The sequence below is a fragment of the Anthonomus grandis genome, chromosome 2 (genome assembly GCF_022605725.1).
Source record: "Anthonomus grandis grandis chromosome 2, icAntGran1.3, whole genome shotgun sequence".
NCBI classification, from domain to species: Eukaryota; Metazoa; Arthropoda; class Insecta; order Coleoptera; family Curculionidae; genus Anthonomus; species Anthonomus grandis.
In genome coordinates, this window is record NC_065547.1 from 28,220,685 (window position 1) to 28,239,446 (window position 18,762).

General features: G+C 34.1%; 1 protein-coding gene across 1 annotated transcript in view; it reads right to left on the reverse strand.

The window, feature by feature from the left end:
* The window catches only part of LOC126747661 (uncharacterized), a 60,900-nt gene that overhangs the window by 2,653 nt on the left and 39,485 nt on the right, over positions 1-18,762 (reverse strand). The window contains exons 3-4 of the mRNA XM_050456426.1: positions 519-709; positions 272-439 (exon numbers count right to left, since the gene is read on the reverse strand). Of these exons, the coding sequence (XP_050312383.1) occupies positions 272-439; positions 519-709 (359 nt within the window). The remainder of the gene's footprint in view (positions 1-271; positions 440-518; positions 710-18,762) is intronic.

An 18,762-nucleotide genomic window follows, 5' to 3' on the forward strand; every position in this document is an offset into this window, starting at 1 on the left:
ATTGAGACTAGAGAGTCCAGTAACTCATTAGTTAGTTAATTTCTTACAATGATCTAGAGAAATACAGGTCTTCGAGAGTGTTCTATCTTGCCCCGACTTCTCTCACATTAAATCGGTCAAATAATTATTACAATCAAACCGCAGGTACGAAAAAATATTACCCAACACAGAATCATTTTTCCGCTTCAGGTACTCCATACAGCTTTCACTAATGCAGGTGTCATTAGTCGAGGCAGAGTTTTTACTACACCCTTACATAATAAGTATTTACCTTTGCGTGTTTCCACTCTCGCAAATGATAACCATTCTCTCCCCAGTTAATTTTTCCAACCTGGGATCGGTGGTTATGTTTACCCCGAATGGTAGCCTGACAGTCTTTGGTTGATGATCGACGATCTCTTCTGCTCTCTTCTTCTCGACAATGCAATTCATTTTGGATCTGAAATGGTATATTCAGTTATAGTGTAAACTTTTTCTGAGATATCATGAACAGTTTCAGGTAGTTCAACAGAACTTACTTTTGATTTTTGGCAATCAAATTGCCAGCCAACTCATCAAAGTCTAGTTGCAAGGGAAGTTTGAAATGCACTTTGTTCTCCTCTTCATCGTCTGAATTGTCGATTGAGTTATCCTCAATTTCTTTTATAGGTTGCTTTGATGGAGGCTGTTCTTCTTCTTTACTTTCACGTTTCGTCGGTTTAGGTTCTTCCTGGAATAAAAAGAAATTTATTAAAGCAAATCGAAGTTTTTCTATTGTTCGGGTAGGAGGATAGATGGCAACTAAAAGTGTTGATTCATATCTTGCATTTATTGGAAACCAATCAGGGATGAACCTGTAATAAGTTCTTTTACCTCCTTTCGGTTAGGTGGGAGAAGGTAGTTTTTTTATCAGTAATTTTAAGGGGTCACAGATACAGAAACTGTTAGTAAATATGTTTTGTTATAAGGCTTAATATAAAGTATTTCTTTCAGCTGTGATTTGTAGAGTTAGTCAAACTAATACTAGTTAAAAAATGCATTAATAAAAATAAATAGTTCATCTCAGTATTAATTTAAGATTCACTTGGACTCAATAAAAATGAATTTATCTTTATGTATCAAAAAGCAAATTAGGTATTCTAGCAGTGATTTATTTGTTTTGCCTTCTTATAACCCTGGAAAAAATAAGTTTAATCTCGGCAGTGATTATATATTCTTGGAAAAAGCACATTATTTATTTAAGCAGTAATTTAAAGGTTTACCTGTATGGTGTAATTCAATCAGTTTATTCTGTTCTCGCAACAGAGATTTAAAAAACATAAAATCAATAAAAATGTTTCAGATCACTTCACTCGTTTTAGACAAATGTCATAGTAAAGCCATTAAATTCTTACCATCTTAAAAATAATAGTGTTTCTCTCCACAAATGGTAATGTTGATCTCAACGGCGATTTTAAGATATGGAAATAGTGAACATTTAGTTTTGTCTTTTAATGTCTTTTAATGTGCAAAAGATTATTGCAACAAATATTTTAAATATTCATCGAACAAATAATACATTTAGAGGAGAGGGGGGGTAAAATGATCCCGCAATTTAAAAGTTCCCATTTTATGCAAAATAAGCGTAATATTGGCAACAATGTTCTAGGCGAAGAGGTTATAAATAGACCACAATCGGAATTGCGATTCAGTATTCAGTTCGAATCCAACAATTGCTACGTGAACTTGTGTTTTTTACGTTTATAATATAAGGTTATATATATATATATTTGTTTTGTTTTATTTATTTTTTTAACAATGTGACTGATCCATCTTCTTCTTACGTTGTTTTGTTGAGGAAGGGATGCTGAGTTGATTTGTGGTTTTTGTTTTCAATTAATATATCTCAATTAATTTTCATTTAACAAATGGTACTGCATGTCACTTTGGGGTAAAACGATCCTCTAAGCGTGGGGCAAAACGATCCCGTTTTAAAAAGGGGATCATTTTACCCCCTAGTTCTTACCAAATTGTTGTAAGTCCTAATTTTTATTTACAAACTCATTTAACGTCGTATTGTTACAGGATGCCACGAAAATATAAGCGAATAACCAATAGGCAAAATTGGGATACTGAGCACATGAAAAATGCCATAGCAGAAGTTAAGCAAGGAATGCCTGTGAAAACCGCTGCCCGAATCTTTAACGTACCAAGAATATCGCTTAAACGGCGTGTAATGGACAAAAATAAGGTAGCAAAGCTAGAGATAAAGTCTAAATGATTGTGATGTATGACACAACTCGTGATTTGCGACAACTAGCTTATCAACTTGCTGAAAAGAACAAAATTCCCCGCAAGTTTTCTCATGTAGAAAAAGCTGCTGGTAAAGATTGGTTAAGCGGTTTTAGAAGAAGACATCCAGAGATTTCCTTGAGGTGTCCTGAAGCGACGTCAGCTGCTAGGGCAAGAGCCTTTAATAAACCAGTTGTGACAAAGTTCTTCAATTTGTTGAAAGAGATTTACTCTAAAAATAATTATGCGCCTCACCGAATTTTTAACATAGACGATTTCTACTGTTCCTGGGCGAAACTCAAGAATATTGGCACGAAAAGGTTCCAAACAAGTGGCAAGGGTAACATTAGCGGAGCGTGGGGTTTCGACAACAGCGGTGGTTTGTGTATCAGCTGCTGGAAGTTTTGTCCCACCGATGCTTATTTTTAGTAGAAAGCGAATGAAGGCCGAACTAACAGATGGAGCTCCTCCGGGTACCATTTTTGCGTGTAATGAAAGTGGTTGGATGCGTACCGAAGTTTTTAAGCAGTGGTTTACTCACTACGTATCTTTCGTCAAGCCGAGTGAGGATGCGCCAGTGTTACTTATATTAGATGGACATTTATCGCACACAAGAAATATCGATGTTATTTTAAGTGCCAGAGAAAACTTTGTAACCATCTTGTGTTTACCTCCACACTGTACTCACAAGCTGCAGCCGTTGGACGTTGCTGTTATGGGTCCCCTTAGTGTTTATTTAGACCAAGCATTGGAAAAATGGTTAAACCATCATCCTGGTAGAACCGTGACGGTGTTTCAAATAAGTCAAATATTTTGCTAAGGCTACTTAAAAGCTTGCATACCATCAAATGGGATAAACGGGTTTCGTAAAACTGGCATATTTCCATTTGACTCAGAGGTTTTCTCAGATGTTGACTTTTTGGCCGCTGAAGTAACCGATCAAATACCTAGTGAGACTGATGAAACTGTAGAAGAAGTGGCACCAGGTTCCAATCCATGTAACCCATTGACAGATATATCCAATATAGCTTCTGATAATGATGCTAGTGATTCAAGCGATCCGTACTTGAATCCTGAGCCTGGGCCCAGCTTAAAACGAGATGAACAAATAAATTCATCTTTTTCAGTGACACCACAAGAATGTCAACCATTTCCAAAAATTCAAGGCAAGAGAAACACAAGAAAGAGAAAGTCTTGTGGAAGTGCAGTCTTGACCAGCACGCCATACAAAACTGCGCATGAAGAAAGTATCAAGAAAAAGGAAGTAAAAGAAAACACAATTAAAACAAAAAAGAGAAATGACAAGAAGACACTAAAGCAGAAGACGCCGAAAAATGGAAATAAAATAAAAGAAAGCCTTTCCAACTCTTCGGATTTGGAAGACGAGACAAATCCAACTTATCTTTACTGCTGTGAAGAATATTTTACATCAGTTGATGGTTGGATTCAATGCAAAAAGTGTTTAGAATGGGCTCACGAATTGTGTGCGGGTGTTGAAGAAGATGAGGATGAATTTATTTGCGAACATTGCTCCGATGTTCCTTTAGCACTAGCAAAAGTTCAGAGAAAGCTTAGGTTTTAAATACAGTTTATCTCGGTATTATACTGTCAGAGTATTTTTTTTTTAAGTTTTTTGTAGAAGGGATCGTTTTACCCCCAATACGCGGGTAAAATGATCCCTTTGCGACTTTTATGATTTTGTTAAATTTTTAAAAAGTAAATAATTTTTTTTTGTTAAAAGTGTGGTTTTATTAGGAGAAATTACTCTTTTATAGGCCTATTCTATCAAACTGAAGTTTAAAGAAAATATTTTCCCATTTTAAAGTATTTTTTTCTTAGGGGGATCATTTTATCCCCCTCTCCCCTACCTCAGTAGTCATTTAAAAATGAACGTGGAAACAGCAAACACATTATTTTGTTCAAGTATTAATTTATAGATTTAAAGACTTAGAATTAATAGAAATATTGTTTTGCTTTTGCTTGTTTTGGAAATAGATAAAGTTCTTATTACAACAGTGCTTTTCGGACTTGATTTAGAAAAAATATTTTTGATTGTGTATAACCTTAAAAAAGTAGTATTAATTTCTCTGGCAACTTTAAAAACAAAATTTTGTTCAAAACTGATCTAAAGATTTGACGACCTTAATCTACATAAAATATTGGTTTGATGTTATATGTTTTGAAAACAAATAAAATAATGATCATAACAGTGAGTTATTTTAACTTGAAACACCTCCATTGTTTTGCTTCCGTATACTTTGGAAAAGTATAAAGTAAATATCTCAACAGTAATATTTTGCTTAAAAAATTCTCTTATCTTCTTATGACCTTAGAAAAGATGTATTATTTATCTCAGCAATGATTTAAGGGTTGACCTGGCCTCTAAAAAACAGTTTTATTTATTTGACCTTTTCATTTCAACACTGAATTTAGAATGTTGTTTTTTTATTCTCGCAACACTGATTTAAACGTTCATCGAACCAAGAAAATGTTGTTTTTTCTCATAGTTTTGTAAAAAATATGATGATGAAGTAATTATCGCAACAGTATTTTCAAAGCATTGTGAAATTGGACCTGGTTCAAAAAATTATTTGTTCTTTTATCGCCTTGAATTTATAAGATATCTTCATAAGGCTAGTATTAGAAATTCTAGCATTGCCGTGGAATTATGGCCAGTTTATTTGCTTGTAACATCTCTGATATCATCACGGCAGCAATGATCCCAAATCCTTATGTAGAAATGACAAAAAAACACTTTACAAAATTATAAAAATTTGTAACTTATTTTGACAGACACAAAACAATACTATTGTTCCTCTTTAATAAAATATGATAAGATACTCCATAAAGAAGTGTTGAATATATTATCTCAAAGAATATTTAGGGACGTGGCAACATTGCACAGTAATGTACTCATTTGTTGTCGTTATCTGGAATGTTTTCTGTTTTGTCTTTGTATGGTTTAAACGGTTTAGTCACAGGTTTTGAATTTAAGGGGTCAATGGTTAAGCCTAATGAATTGTGTGAGGTTTGCTGTGAAGGGAAACAAAGTAGACTACCCTTTAGTCACAGAGGCAACAGAGCAAATGGTCCATTGGAGGTAATACATGGAGATTTATGTGGTCCAATGGAAGTGACATCTCTTGGGGGTTCCAAATACTTCATGATACTTGAGGATGACTTTACAAGGATGGCTTTTGTCTATTTTCTAAGGAGCAAGGATGAGGCCTTTGAAAAATTTCAAGAGTTTAAAAATTTTGTTGAGAATCAAAAGGGCAGCAGGATTAAAATGTTCCGCACTGATCAGGGAACTGAGTTTAATAGTAACAAGTTTAAGGTTTTTTATAAGAAGTTTGGCATTTTGCATCAAGAAACTAATGTTTACACTCCACAACAAAATGGCATGAGTGAAAGGATGAACCGTACATTAGTTGAAAAGGCTCGTTGTTTATTGTATGATGCAGACCTTGAGAAACTTTTTTGGGCAGAAGCTGTTGCTACTGCAGTTTATCTCAGGAACAGATCGGCAGTGTCAGGACTTGAAATTACTCCTTTTGAAAAATGGCATGGCAGGAAACCGGATGTGAGTCAGATCCGCATATTTGGCAGCAAGGGAATGGTCTTAGTCCCCAAAGAGAAGCGTCTTAAGTGGGAGAAAAAGTCGAAGAAAATGGTCTTAGTTGGTTTTAGTGACCATATAAAAGGTTACAGGATGTATGACCCGGAGACAAAGAATATTGTCATAAGTAGAGATGTTGTTATTGAAGAGATCAACACACCAGCCAAGCAATACATTTTATGTGAACCACAGGAATCCAGAGATTCAGTGGGGGCTGAAGCTAATCAGGAGAATGGGAATGTAGTGAAGTCTGACTCAGAGGAAGACTATGACACTGTAGACTCTACCAGTGATGAGGATTTTGTGTTCCCGGGGGCTGATGACACTGTCCAACCTGATGTAGAGAACTTAGAAGTGAGAAGATCTCAAAGACCAATAAAACAAAAACACTATGATGATTATATAACTTATGCCTGTATGCAAGACGGTGGTGTCAATTTTAATGGTGATCCAGAGACTGTAGAGCAAGCCATGTGTAGAGCAGATGCTGAACTTTGGAGGGAAGCCATGGCCGAGGAGGTCAAGAGTTTTGAAGTCAATAATGCTTGGGAACTTGTTGATTGTGTACCAAATTCGACAACTGTGGTTCCATGCAAATGGGTTTTTAAGACTAAGGTTAGTGACACTGGAGAAGTGAAAGATCGGGCACGTCTTGTGGCAAAAGGTTGTGTACAGAAACCTGGAATTGACTATGGTGAAGTGTTTGCACCTGTAGTTAGGCATTCTACATTAAGATTGTTGGTAAGCTTAGCTGTACAATTAGATTTGAAAATTATACATCTTGATGTGAAAACCGCTTTTTTAAACGGTTTTCTTGAACAGCCTGTTTACATGAAACAGCCAGAGGAGTTTGTTATGAAAGATAATAAAAGTAGTGTGTATAAATTAAAAAAAGCTGTTTATGGACTAAAGCAATCATCAAGAGCATGGAATGCAAGGGTGAATGAAGTTTTGTCTAATCTGGGATACAGTAAATCAAAATATGAATGTTGTTTATTTATAAAGAAGAAAAAAAAAATTCATTAACCTTAGTGGCATTATATGTTGATGATTTTTTTGTTTTTTTCAAATAATTTAAGGGAAATTGACAATTTGAAATTAAAATTAGGGTTGGAATTTGACATTAAAGACCTGGGCGAAGCCAAACAGTGTTTGGGGGTTAGAATTTCAAGGGATTATGAAAATAATACTATTTATTTAGATCAAACAGATTATGTAAATCAGGTTTTGAAAAATTTTGGTATGGAAAATTGTAAAGTAGTTAGTACTCCCATAGAAGCTAAGGTGGAAAAGGTAGAAAATAATGAAAATTCTGATTTGAGTAATTTGCCCTATCAAAGACTTATTGGAAGTCTTATGTACTTAGCAGTGTTAACTAGGCCGGATATTACATTCGCAGTTAATTACTTAAGTCAGTTTAATAACTGTTTTTCCGAATATCATTGGCAGTGTGCCAAAAGAATACTTAGATACCTAAAGGGTACTATACATTTTAGATTAAGTTTTTCTAAAGATAATGTATTTAATCTAGAGGGATTTGTAGACTCTGATTGGGCCAATGATGCTGATCGAAAATCATATACAGGGTATGTTTTCAGGTTATCAGGGGGGCCAATATCATGGCAAAGTTCTAAACAAAGGTCAACTGCTCTGAGTAGTACAGAGGCAGAATACATAGGTCTTTGTGAGGCCTCAAAGGAAGCAGTTTATTTGAAAAATTTGCTGGGTGAACTTATTGATTTTAAGGGTGTTGTGACTATCTTCAATGATAATCAGAGTGCTCATAAATTGGCTGCAAATCCTGTATTTCATAAAAGGTCTAAGCACATTGATGTAAGGTACCATTTTGTTAGAGAGTGTGTTTCAAACAATATGATTAGTATAAAGTATCAGCAGACTAATGAAATGGTGGCTGACATCTTAACAAAGGGGTTACCTAGAGTTAAGCATATGTATTTTGTAGACAAGTTAGGTCTAGTATCTTAATACTGTTTATTCTTTGAGATAGTGGGGGTGTTGAATATATTATCTCAAAGAATATTTAGGGACGTGGCAACATTGCACAGTAATGTACTCATTTGTTGTCGTTATCTGGAATGTTTTCTGTTTTGTCTTTGTATGACGTGTGTCATGATCAGCTGTGTGAGCTGTGTGTGTAGTTTTGTTTTTTGCACCATCATGGTTGCTTTTACTTAAATAAATCTTGTTTGTCGGTAGTTTTTCGCAGTAAACTCGCCTTTTATTTACTTCCTTATAAAAAGTTCTAACAAGAAGTCATTATTTAGAGATAAAAGAAAGCAGATAACGTCCCTATATTAGAAAAAAAGGAAAAAAAATTGAAACGCCCCTTGATCGCATTGTTGATTCCGCCGGCACAAGAAATTTCTACCATTGACGCCGTTAAAAATTATTTACATGATAAATATTTATTAATAATAGATTGTGTCTTAAATTATTACTGCTTATGAACCATTTATACGTTTTTTTTAATGTACGTCATTAGAGTAAAGGTATATCTAATAAAAAGCATTTTTATGGAAATTAATATAGATTTCTTAATAACTTTTTATTATTCTACGTTTATGCTGACACTATGATGACGTTATGACAGTAGCGGTATTTACTTGTAAAAATATCGGCTTGAATCAATCACCTTTTTTTCTATAGTGCGGTACAAACGGTACAAGTTTTTACCATCGTAACAGTTCAGAAAAACACTCAAATGGGACTTTCTTCCTTTTTCAACCAAAAACTAAAAAGATACAGAACTTCACAAATGCCGAATGTAAACACAAAGCCGTTTTACATCATAACATTTCGCAAGATGACATCAACTTTTGCTTGCGGTGTGCCATTCCAAATTTTTTAGAAGCGGTTTTAGAAATAAAAATGCTAAAGATTTTTTTTCTTTGAATATGTTATTTTTGCACTTAGAATATGATATAATAATAATAATAATAATAATAATAATAATAATAATAATAATAATAATAATAATAATAAATGCCTTTATATTACGAAAATAGTTATAAAAGTTATTAACCAAAAATCTAGCCTGGGGCTACTCTATCTAACCGCACTGCTAACTTAACATACGAAAGCATAACAATGTAAATAATAAATAAATTGAATAAGTTTTAAACATTATGAAGAATATACAGAAAAAAAATAAGAAGAGAAGCCTAAAATAGAATTTTGCTTACATCACATGACGTAATTAATTATTAAAATAATTATAATTATATCTAGTTTATAAAAGAAAGAAATAAAAAGAAAAAAGTCATAAGTAATTAGTGATATAACTTAAAATTAAATGAAATATTTTTTTATATTTTAGTTATTAGTTCGCAGTATTAGAAAAATAAGATTTGACAGCTTTTCGAAATAAGACAGCCGAGGTTTAAGCTTTAAGGTTATTTGGCAATGAATTATATACCTTAACCGCACTATAACTGAAAGACCCTTGGAATTTGGAAGTTCTATGATTTGGTATCAAAAAGTTTGCAGAGTGGCGCATTTCATGTATGCTGTTATGACTGGATAATTTGTCATATAGATATTGGAGAAGTTTATTATGGAGTACCTTATAAACAAGAACAGCCATATTGATTTTATAACGTTCATCCAAATTCAACCAGCCAGAGGCAAGAAATAACGGGGTGACGTGATCAAATTTTCTTCTATCGTAGCAAAACTTTAGGCATGCATTTTGTAGCTTTTGTAGGCTTAACTTGTCCTTTTGAGCAAGAGCTGGCCAGAAGAGTACACTACGATAGCTAATTAAAGAGAGAACCAACGAACCACTTAATTTGAGTTTAACATCAGAAGATAAAATATATTTATGCATATATAGAATTTTCAATTTATAATAGGCTTTTTGTAAATTACTGGAAATATGTTTTACAAAATTAAGCTGATTATCAAGAAGAATGCCTAGGTTTCTTTCGCAGTCAGATGGTTGTATAATATTTCCATCGATAATAACATTTAAATTCAAATGATAAGATTTAGGCATTCCAAAAAGTAATAGTTTAGATTTAGTACCGTTGAGAGCCAGCCCATGAAAATTAGACACCTGTACATTTAAATCGGTATTAATGCGTGCTAAGCCAGTATTCAGTTCATTTATCGGAAAACCTGAGTAGAGTTGGACGTCATCTGCATATTGGTGAGACTTGCAGTTATGCAGGAATTCAGAAAAATCACAAGTATAAATCGAAAATAGTAGTGGCCCCAAAATGCTGCCTTGAGGAACTCCCTGATTAATATTTAAATATTCTGAAAAGATGGAATTTAAGCGCACTCTTTGCTTTCTATTACTTAAGTAATCACAAAGTAGACTCAGCGCCGACTCGTGTAATCCAAAATATTTTAGTTTGGTAAGAAGAAGAGAGCGATCCAGAGTATCAAACGCTTTGCTATAGGCCAGCAGCACTAATGCAGTAACCTCTCTATTATCCAAAGCACTAAAAATGTGGACCAGACGTTATTGTGACCATATTTTCGTTTAGCTTCCAGAAGCAAATGGTATCTACGAGACGTTAAATCTTCAAACAAGGATACGGGATGATTTTTTAGCATAAAAATCTGGTTCCTTTTAATGTTGCTAATAAAACCGGCTATAATTGGGGAAGGGTGATCATCGTTGTCTTTAGGAAGACGAAAGACATAATTGAAATCATCAATGCTACATGAGACGCCTAAATTTTCTTGAAAGAATTTTGATAGATCGATACCCAGGTCTTCATTCGCCAACTCTCTTAAGCCGCAAACTCTTAGGGAATTTCGTTTTGAAGCTTGCTCCAGATGATCCAAACGAGTTTTGACGTTATCGATTTCTTTACTGTTGTTTGTTACCAAATCTTCCATCTTCTTAATCGCATCACAGAGCCTGTTTAACTTAGTCTCCAAGGCTCCAATTTTAGTATCAAATATATCTATAGCTACTTTTTATTTTCAATGCATAATCTAATACGAATAAGTTCAATTCACATTAGTATATCTGTTAATATTATAGCTGAAATTTCCTGTTTTGAAAATGTGTGTCAACTTGACAACAGAAAATCGGGGAATATATTTGTAAACAAAACACCTTCCTTGCCTCTGAGTACATCTTAAACTCATAGTTGTTGTTTACTAATTCTAGTCTTTCAATATTCTTATAATAAGTGAGATATTGATCCCCACATGATTTTAACGGACCAACCTGAACCTAAGGTTTTGACTTAATACGAATAAGAAAACTGTGTTATTTTCTTATAGGTTTGCAAAATATACGAAACTTTAAAATGAACAATATAGTATAATAATATAGCTTCAAAAAAATACGAGCAAAAGAAACGAAAATCCTTTGAGGATGGTTCTGACGAAGAAGTTGTTCACGGCGACTTTTGTGTGTCGAAAAGGACATCGTTGATCCGTTTTAGAACTTTTGTATGCTGCATCTTATGGTTTCGGTAACAGATCCCTTGGTCGCCAAGTCAAACCAAACCATTCGTACCAAAAAGTTTCTACACATTCTTCTACACAGTTCACTGACGGAGTTCTCCCCAGCAACATGGGTTCCCGGTGGGTAAAAGTCAGGATTGCATGAGACACGGAGTTCTGGTCACTATTCGAGCCGGAGACTCCCCTGTGCTTTCATAGATGGTCGATGGATGCTAGCAGGAACAAATGAAGAAAGTTATCCCAGTCTCTTTGGTGGCTAGATTTTGGCCAAGAAAAAATTAAAATTTTTGCCAAAAATGGTTGATTATAGTTCCTAATAATCAAATTAAATCATTTTTATTTTATCCAATTTTACCAGAATTTTTTTCAAAAAACGTTTAAAAGGTCGCTATTAATATGGGGTACTAATAATACAACTAAAACTTTTTAAATAATTTATCAAGACAAAATATTCTATAGTATGTACTTATGCAGTATGGTACTCCAATCCAAAGCAATCCTTGGGATGCAGCCCGATGTCACATTTATCGCATCTAAACTGCACTTTCTTGTGACAATTGCCACATTTTGTTTGCTTCTCTTGATATATAATTAGATGGTCAATTCCATCATATCAAGAGTAGGCATGGGCATTATTTGGTAATCTTGGGCGTCCCCTTTATAAAGGTCTCTTATATGTTTCCAGGAAATTAGTGGCAATTGCTCTTCGGAATGTAAGTTGATCCAATTTCCCCCCTTGGAGTCGGTGAATTTGCAATGCATTCTGTACAGCTATATTAATACAGTGAGAAAAGAGAGGAAAACCATTTCTTTCTTCGGATTGAGATTCTATATAGTTCGATGTTTTGATCAGACCGATAAACTCCGCCCATGTTTGCATTATAGCTTTCGATCAAATCTGGTTGATCAACTAATATTATCTTTTTTTCTTTCTGAGAATACCGTTTTACTTGCCGAACAGGCTCAGAGGAACATGCATTACTAGCTATAGATACAATATTATTGTCATTCCACTTACATACAAATATTTTGGAAGCATTAGACATACCATAGGAGCTTTCAAATTTGCCCCTTTCAGACTTTTTTAAAATCTTTGATGATGGTATAGGACATAAACCAAGCCTATTTTCTCTAATAGGACCTGTAGCATTTACATCTCTCTGAGTGAGTACGTCTAATAATGGAAGGCTCGTAAAAAAATGATCAAAGTAAAAATGAGAATTTAAGTTTACTTTTGATGTATATAGAGCATCAGCAAATCGGAAAATTACACCAGGGCCTAATCCCAAGTCGTTATAGGATTGAGCAAGCTGCTGAATAAATGAACCCTGATATGGTTGAAACCATGCTACATAACCTAGTCTGGTTGATCCCACCCAAAATTTGTAGCCCCAGCGAATAGGTTTTCCGCGTATAAACTGCTTGGTTGGATGACGCCCATAATAGGGGACCATAACCTCATCAATACAGTAATTTTCTTCATTCGGAGAAAATAACATAAAACGCTGATTTAAAGCATTGAAAAGAAGCTTCATTTTAGAAAATTTATCATTTTTATCGAAATCATTATTATCGCCGCAATAAATATTTTTCATTATATATGCAAATCTATCACGAGACATTGCGGAAGCAATTAATTCATTATGAGAGTCTTTAGGAGTCTCCCAATACATAAATCGTTTTGGTACTCTAACGTAGCCACTAATCATCAAAATACCAATGAAGCACTGTATTTCATCAACGCTTATATCTGCAGGACGGTTATTTTGGCTGCAATAATTATTAGTATAGAGATGCAAGAGATGTAAAACATCATTATCAAAAAATAGTTTAAATAGATTCAAAGGAGAAATATTATTTGGAGGTTCGACTGAGTTTAAAAAATTAGGAAAATCATTAAGAGCAGCATTGTTTGTCCATGAAAAAGATTTGGCTGGTGTTATAATCTCCCTTTGGGCGCTCGTAACATTTAAAACAAATTTGGTTTTGCCACAAAGTACTGAGAGAGGAACATCCTCGTCAGAATCCGCCTCTGAATCGGAGTTTTCACAACTTTTGTTTGAATTCATGATTTCGACAGGTGCTCGAAGTTGACTTCCGGGTAAATTATTTATATCCACCAAGTCCTCTTCACCTGAATCTTCATCGGTATGGTACTCGTTTGCAGTTTCGGGTGGAAAAATCACTAATTCTACAGGCGTATCATCTTCGTCAATATAGGCATTCTCAGCCTCGATTAGAAGCTCATGTAAAGTGAGTGGTTTTTTATAGCTGAAATTAAAATATAAACATAAGTAAATATACATACATATTATACAATCTTTGGTTACCAATATCATTTTTTAATAATTGGGTAACAATTTAAAAAAATGCAAATTTATAAAAAATATCTATAATTTCACAAAGACACAAAGTATTACCCTCCAAAAAACAAATAATTATCATTCTTTTATTATATATACTTCATACCTATTAGATGCTCAAATTACTAGGGTCCTTTAAAAATGCCACCAAAGATATCCCTACCGGCAAAACGTAAACTTATGCATCTCTTTTTGATTATTGCATATCGCCAAAGTAAGTATTTTTAATTATAATTAACATAATTTTCATCCAATTACTTTTAATTTGTTTCATTTACTTACCTCCAATGACTCATGGTTTTACTTAGTTTGTATACAAATTCGCAAACTGACAGCCACCTGTTTCTAGAATATTCCTACAAGTTCCGGAAATACAATTCAACAAGTATATCAGTCACTCCATCTTTCGAGCGGTAACTGTAACATGAAATACAGCATTCTGTATAGCGTACTTTTAAAAGGACGCTAGTAATATAGCCTTGGTGACACTATAGGCTTTTTGATTTAGTCGATTCCTCTACCAAATAAACCCATTTCTGAAATAATTCATTACGATCACGATTTACTTCTGATTTGCAAAACAAGCCGGCAACGTTAATCGCAATCAATTTCAAAGGGACTTTTCACCATTGTATTGGAGCTTTTAAACATTCTGTTTTGTATGCGGCCTATTATTTGCAGTACATACATCGCATTTCCTGCAGCAGTTCCTTAAGTTTGTCTTGCTATTTACACAGTAAAATCTTTCGCTCTGTTTTCCACTTCCTTCCCTTTGCTACTCCAAGTCCTCCTAACACACCGGCATGGATTTCCTTCAACAACTCCAAAATCTGATATTTATACACAACGGTTTGTGTTCTTTTTTCTTTGTCGCAGAGGTCATCTATTTTCTGACGAAAAATTCCAATCTTCCAAAAATATTTAATAATACACTTGGGCCCAATATGACTTGATCTTCTGTGTGGTCTTTTATAAGATCCCCATTTTGCTAAGTATCAAGATTGATGTCGATTCTTAACAAATAGCATCTTTCTCCTCTGTCCGATGAGAATGTTTGCAGGCCTCTGGGCAGGGACTTCTGTATCTGCATTTTTATGAATTACCCTTGCTTGGTGTTTAGTGTCAAACACCTATTGCTCTCTTACTAAAATAGCCAATGACTTATCTATCTTACGTACATAATCTTAAGAAACTGCGTATCATGCTTATCTTTCACAGTCGGAATCTTTGCCTTCTCAACCACAACTCCTTGACTGGAACCGACGGGACTCAGGTACTGCACAGTCCTTTGAAATAGATGATTCTTTGAACTCAAGCTTAGTCCGGAACCTCGTAGGCCCAGATACCCTTCAAACGATTTCATGTGGTCCTCAAATGATTTTCCTCGATTTCTCAAACGTTTTTAAGTTTCATTTGGTTTATTCTTCTCCGAAGATTTTAAAACCCTATTGTCCTCCATAACTACAAATTTCATTTTATTGTTTACGGCAAACGGAGAACGTAAAACTCAAATATGAACGTCATTTATAAATCAAGTATACAAGCAACATTTTTTCCGTAATAAAACCAGGTTGTCTGCCTTACAATTTTTTTTATTATATTATGCATACAAAGTGAATAAACGTCATTAAATTATAAAGTACAAAAGCCTCTCTATATTTGCATAAATAAAAACGCACTCTTCAAGGCACATCAGCTGTTTGAAGCAATATCTGATGACCCACTTAGACCCGGTTGAAAGACCTCTCTGGCTTTCACTCGGATGGTTCTTCATTCGTGAACATATTGGCGATCTTTTGCACGCCATGCTGTCACTATTTGAACAATCCGAACTTTATTTATTTTTTTTTAAATCCTTGTACCATATTTTACTAAATAAAACATAACAGGAATATTTATTAAATATACGTCAATTTATTTCAAGGTTTTACTTAAATTGGTAGTTAGTTGTTGCATTGTAACCTTAGTAATCGTTAGAATGAGATTTTATGAAGCAGCGAAGCAAGAAGGTCGGTAAAGAAGCAATTATTGTATCTATGGCAAAAAAAGAATATTGTTAGAGCAATCTTAAGTAAAAAAAATTATAATGATTTATTTAAATACCGAAGTTGATCTTGGATCATGCAATAAATATTCTTTTAATAATACTTTTCATAGACTAGGAACTAAGACACCAAGCAAATTTCCACTACACAAAAAACTATAATAAAATACACATAAAGTCACGATGGCGATTAAACTATTAATTAGATTGATAATCTGATAACGTTTGATCGCAAGAAAAGAAGTAAGGCCATCTTTGAACACTTCCAATACATCAACAGATAAAAGACGCATCCCTCAATCGACTAGGGGGAAACCTAAGTAGACCCTGAGTCGTACTGGAAGGCTATCTAATTAGCACACTGGTTTCAAACCTAACCTAGGAAAGAGAATACCCTCCAATTAAGGCTGCTGTTTTTAGAGCTTAGTCTACATGGTCATATCATTAAAACTAAAGAAACTTTCTCAACTTGATATTCATTGATATGAATGATCATTGAATCATTCAATTCATTCTTGGAGATTACTTCAACAGGGATTGATGGGAGTCATTTGTCATTTAAAAGATGCAAGGAAGTGTAAAGATTTATCTTTGAGGCCATTGTACATATGTAGATTGTATCAATGTAATATCTATCGTAGATCATTCTACGTCCTCGAGTCTGACCAACAGTGGTGAGTAGCATTTTGTTGCCATCCAAATGCCGTTTGATCCAGTACTTGATACGTATGAGTCAAAACTTAACTGCTTTTTCTCAAGACCACCATTCTCCGGCGGTTTTCTTTAGATGGCCTGTAAAATTTACGTTAAAAAATAATTTCCGACTATTTCACATATCAGACAACAATTTATCACAAGCAGAAGACAAAGTAGTTAAATCTGAAACAAAAATCATCAAAACAAGAACTTGGTTGCGAAATAAGGGCGAACTGCATAGGGCGTCTCACAATGATGATAACTGGGGGAATACGTAAACTGGTCTTATAGGCTCTTAACTATGCAGGGACTTATTTAAAATATTTAATCCAGGAAATTTATCTGCAAAAAAATTGCGTAAAAAGAAGGTTTCAGCCATGACGACAAATTGACAGCAGTGTCCAACTTTGTGATACACAGTTTTTATCGACAAAGTCGATTGCTTTATGGAAATCGCAGAAAACGACTCAGATACCAAACAGCTTTAATGGCATATAGAGGGTAGCCTGCTGTCGACACTTTTATGGGATATCTTTCTAGTTGTGGGGTTTTCGTAATATTAAAAAATTTTGTCTTGCTTCCTGTCTTCACAAGTTCTCTTAGGAAGACGATTATGATCGAAACAAATTAGGCTTTTCAAACTAGTCTCTGCGTTCTTGTCTCTAATATATAAATCCTGGCGCTGTGCGGAAATTGTCTTTCTTATCTCAAATTGGTCTCATACCCTACTGTGTGCAAGGGTCTCTATTTCAATCAAACCCTCATTTTAATTTTCTCTAAGATTCTTAAAGATACTACTGTAATGTTAATTCATATTTTATCTGCTGCTGTGCTCAAATTTTGTTTAAAAATTTACAGAATTAGAAATTGGAGAAGAGTGGTGAAGAACTTTTTACACGCCCACTCCGCAACGAGTTAAGATGTTCATTTATTATAAATGTTCGATCTTCTATCCTTAATTACGCAAAACTTACTTGGGTCAATTTTTGGACTCAGGAAATGCCTTACTTCAAGAGTTAAATAACTGGGAAAGATAGTAAATGATACTTGAACTCTAATTTTAAATGAGGACTTCTTAGAGGCCAAATATCTCGTCAAATTTGTTCAATTTTTCTTGGATCGATTATATAAAGAGAAGTCAATAGCTTTAGCTACAAAGAGTCAGCTATATGATCTTGAAAAATAAGGCCCTTTTATTCCCTCATAGAAGATCATTTTATTGATATATATGTATATTAATAGATATGGTTATCTAGTGGAGAAAGCAGTTGAAAGCAAAATTAATTAAGTAACCAATATTTTTATTTAGGTAAAGGCTTCAACAGTATTCTGAATTCTGGTGTGAAAGTATCTGAATGGGTGCAATTCTTTAGTGATCACTGTTCAACCAAGAAAATGCTATGCTAAGTTATATAACTATTATAATTATTTTGCTTGATAAAACAATAAATAAATAAATAAAGCTGCTCTTGAAGCTGATTGCCATCAGCTATACTTTTCATCATTGCATTTTTCGATCGCTGCCACAATTCAGTCATAATTCAATCATAGCGCAGTGATATTCTCATCTGAGGATTCATGCTTCACATCGGATAATTCCAGATACTCTAAAGGCAAGTCTTTATCAAACAGGATACTAAGCATTCTGAAAGCTCTCCTATATTAACCAAAATTGATATTAGATAACAATTATTAAACAAGTGAACATGGACAATCAATATTTTCTTGGACCAGAGTAAGAACTCCTTGATACTGACGAATAAGAATTCTTTCTTTGTTGAGTAGTGCGAGCTTATGAGGGATTAAAAAAGTTATTTGCGGACATTAAAGATCTTCAACAGAGCCCAAGGTTACAAGATAAATATCACAAAATGCAAGGAAACGAAAGGCTTAGATGTCACTGATTTTAGGAACACTTCTTTTAGATTTAGTATAGAAACAAACGTATGAAGCTTAAGGGTCGACTGGTAATTAATGTTTAAAAGAAATAAGAAGAGCTTAATGATTTATCTTCGAGGCATTTTTACTCCTATTCCTTTTCTACATTCTACCTATCAAAACAAAATTGCTTGCTCAAAGCACTAGATTCGTTGACACCCATTGTTAGTTGAAACACGTCAATCTCAAAAACAAGAAGGAATCAGTTAAATGATAAAACCAAACTTTCACTCTATATAATATAATACAGCAGAAGATAGATCTGCAAATGATTGTGGTTGAAACTAAGGTTTTAACCCTGATAACAGTATTGACTTATGTACCACTCTGTATTACCCAGAGATTGGCGGGGACGAATGCATTGCTGAGATCATAGAAATCTACTGATCAGATTAAATATAGGG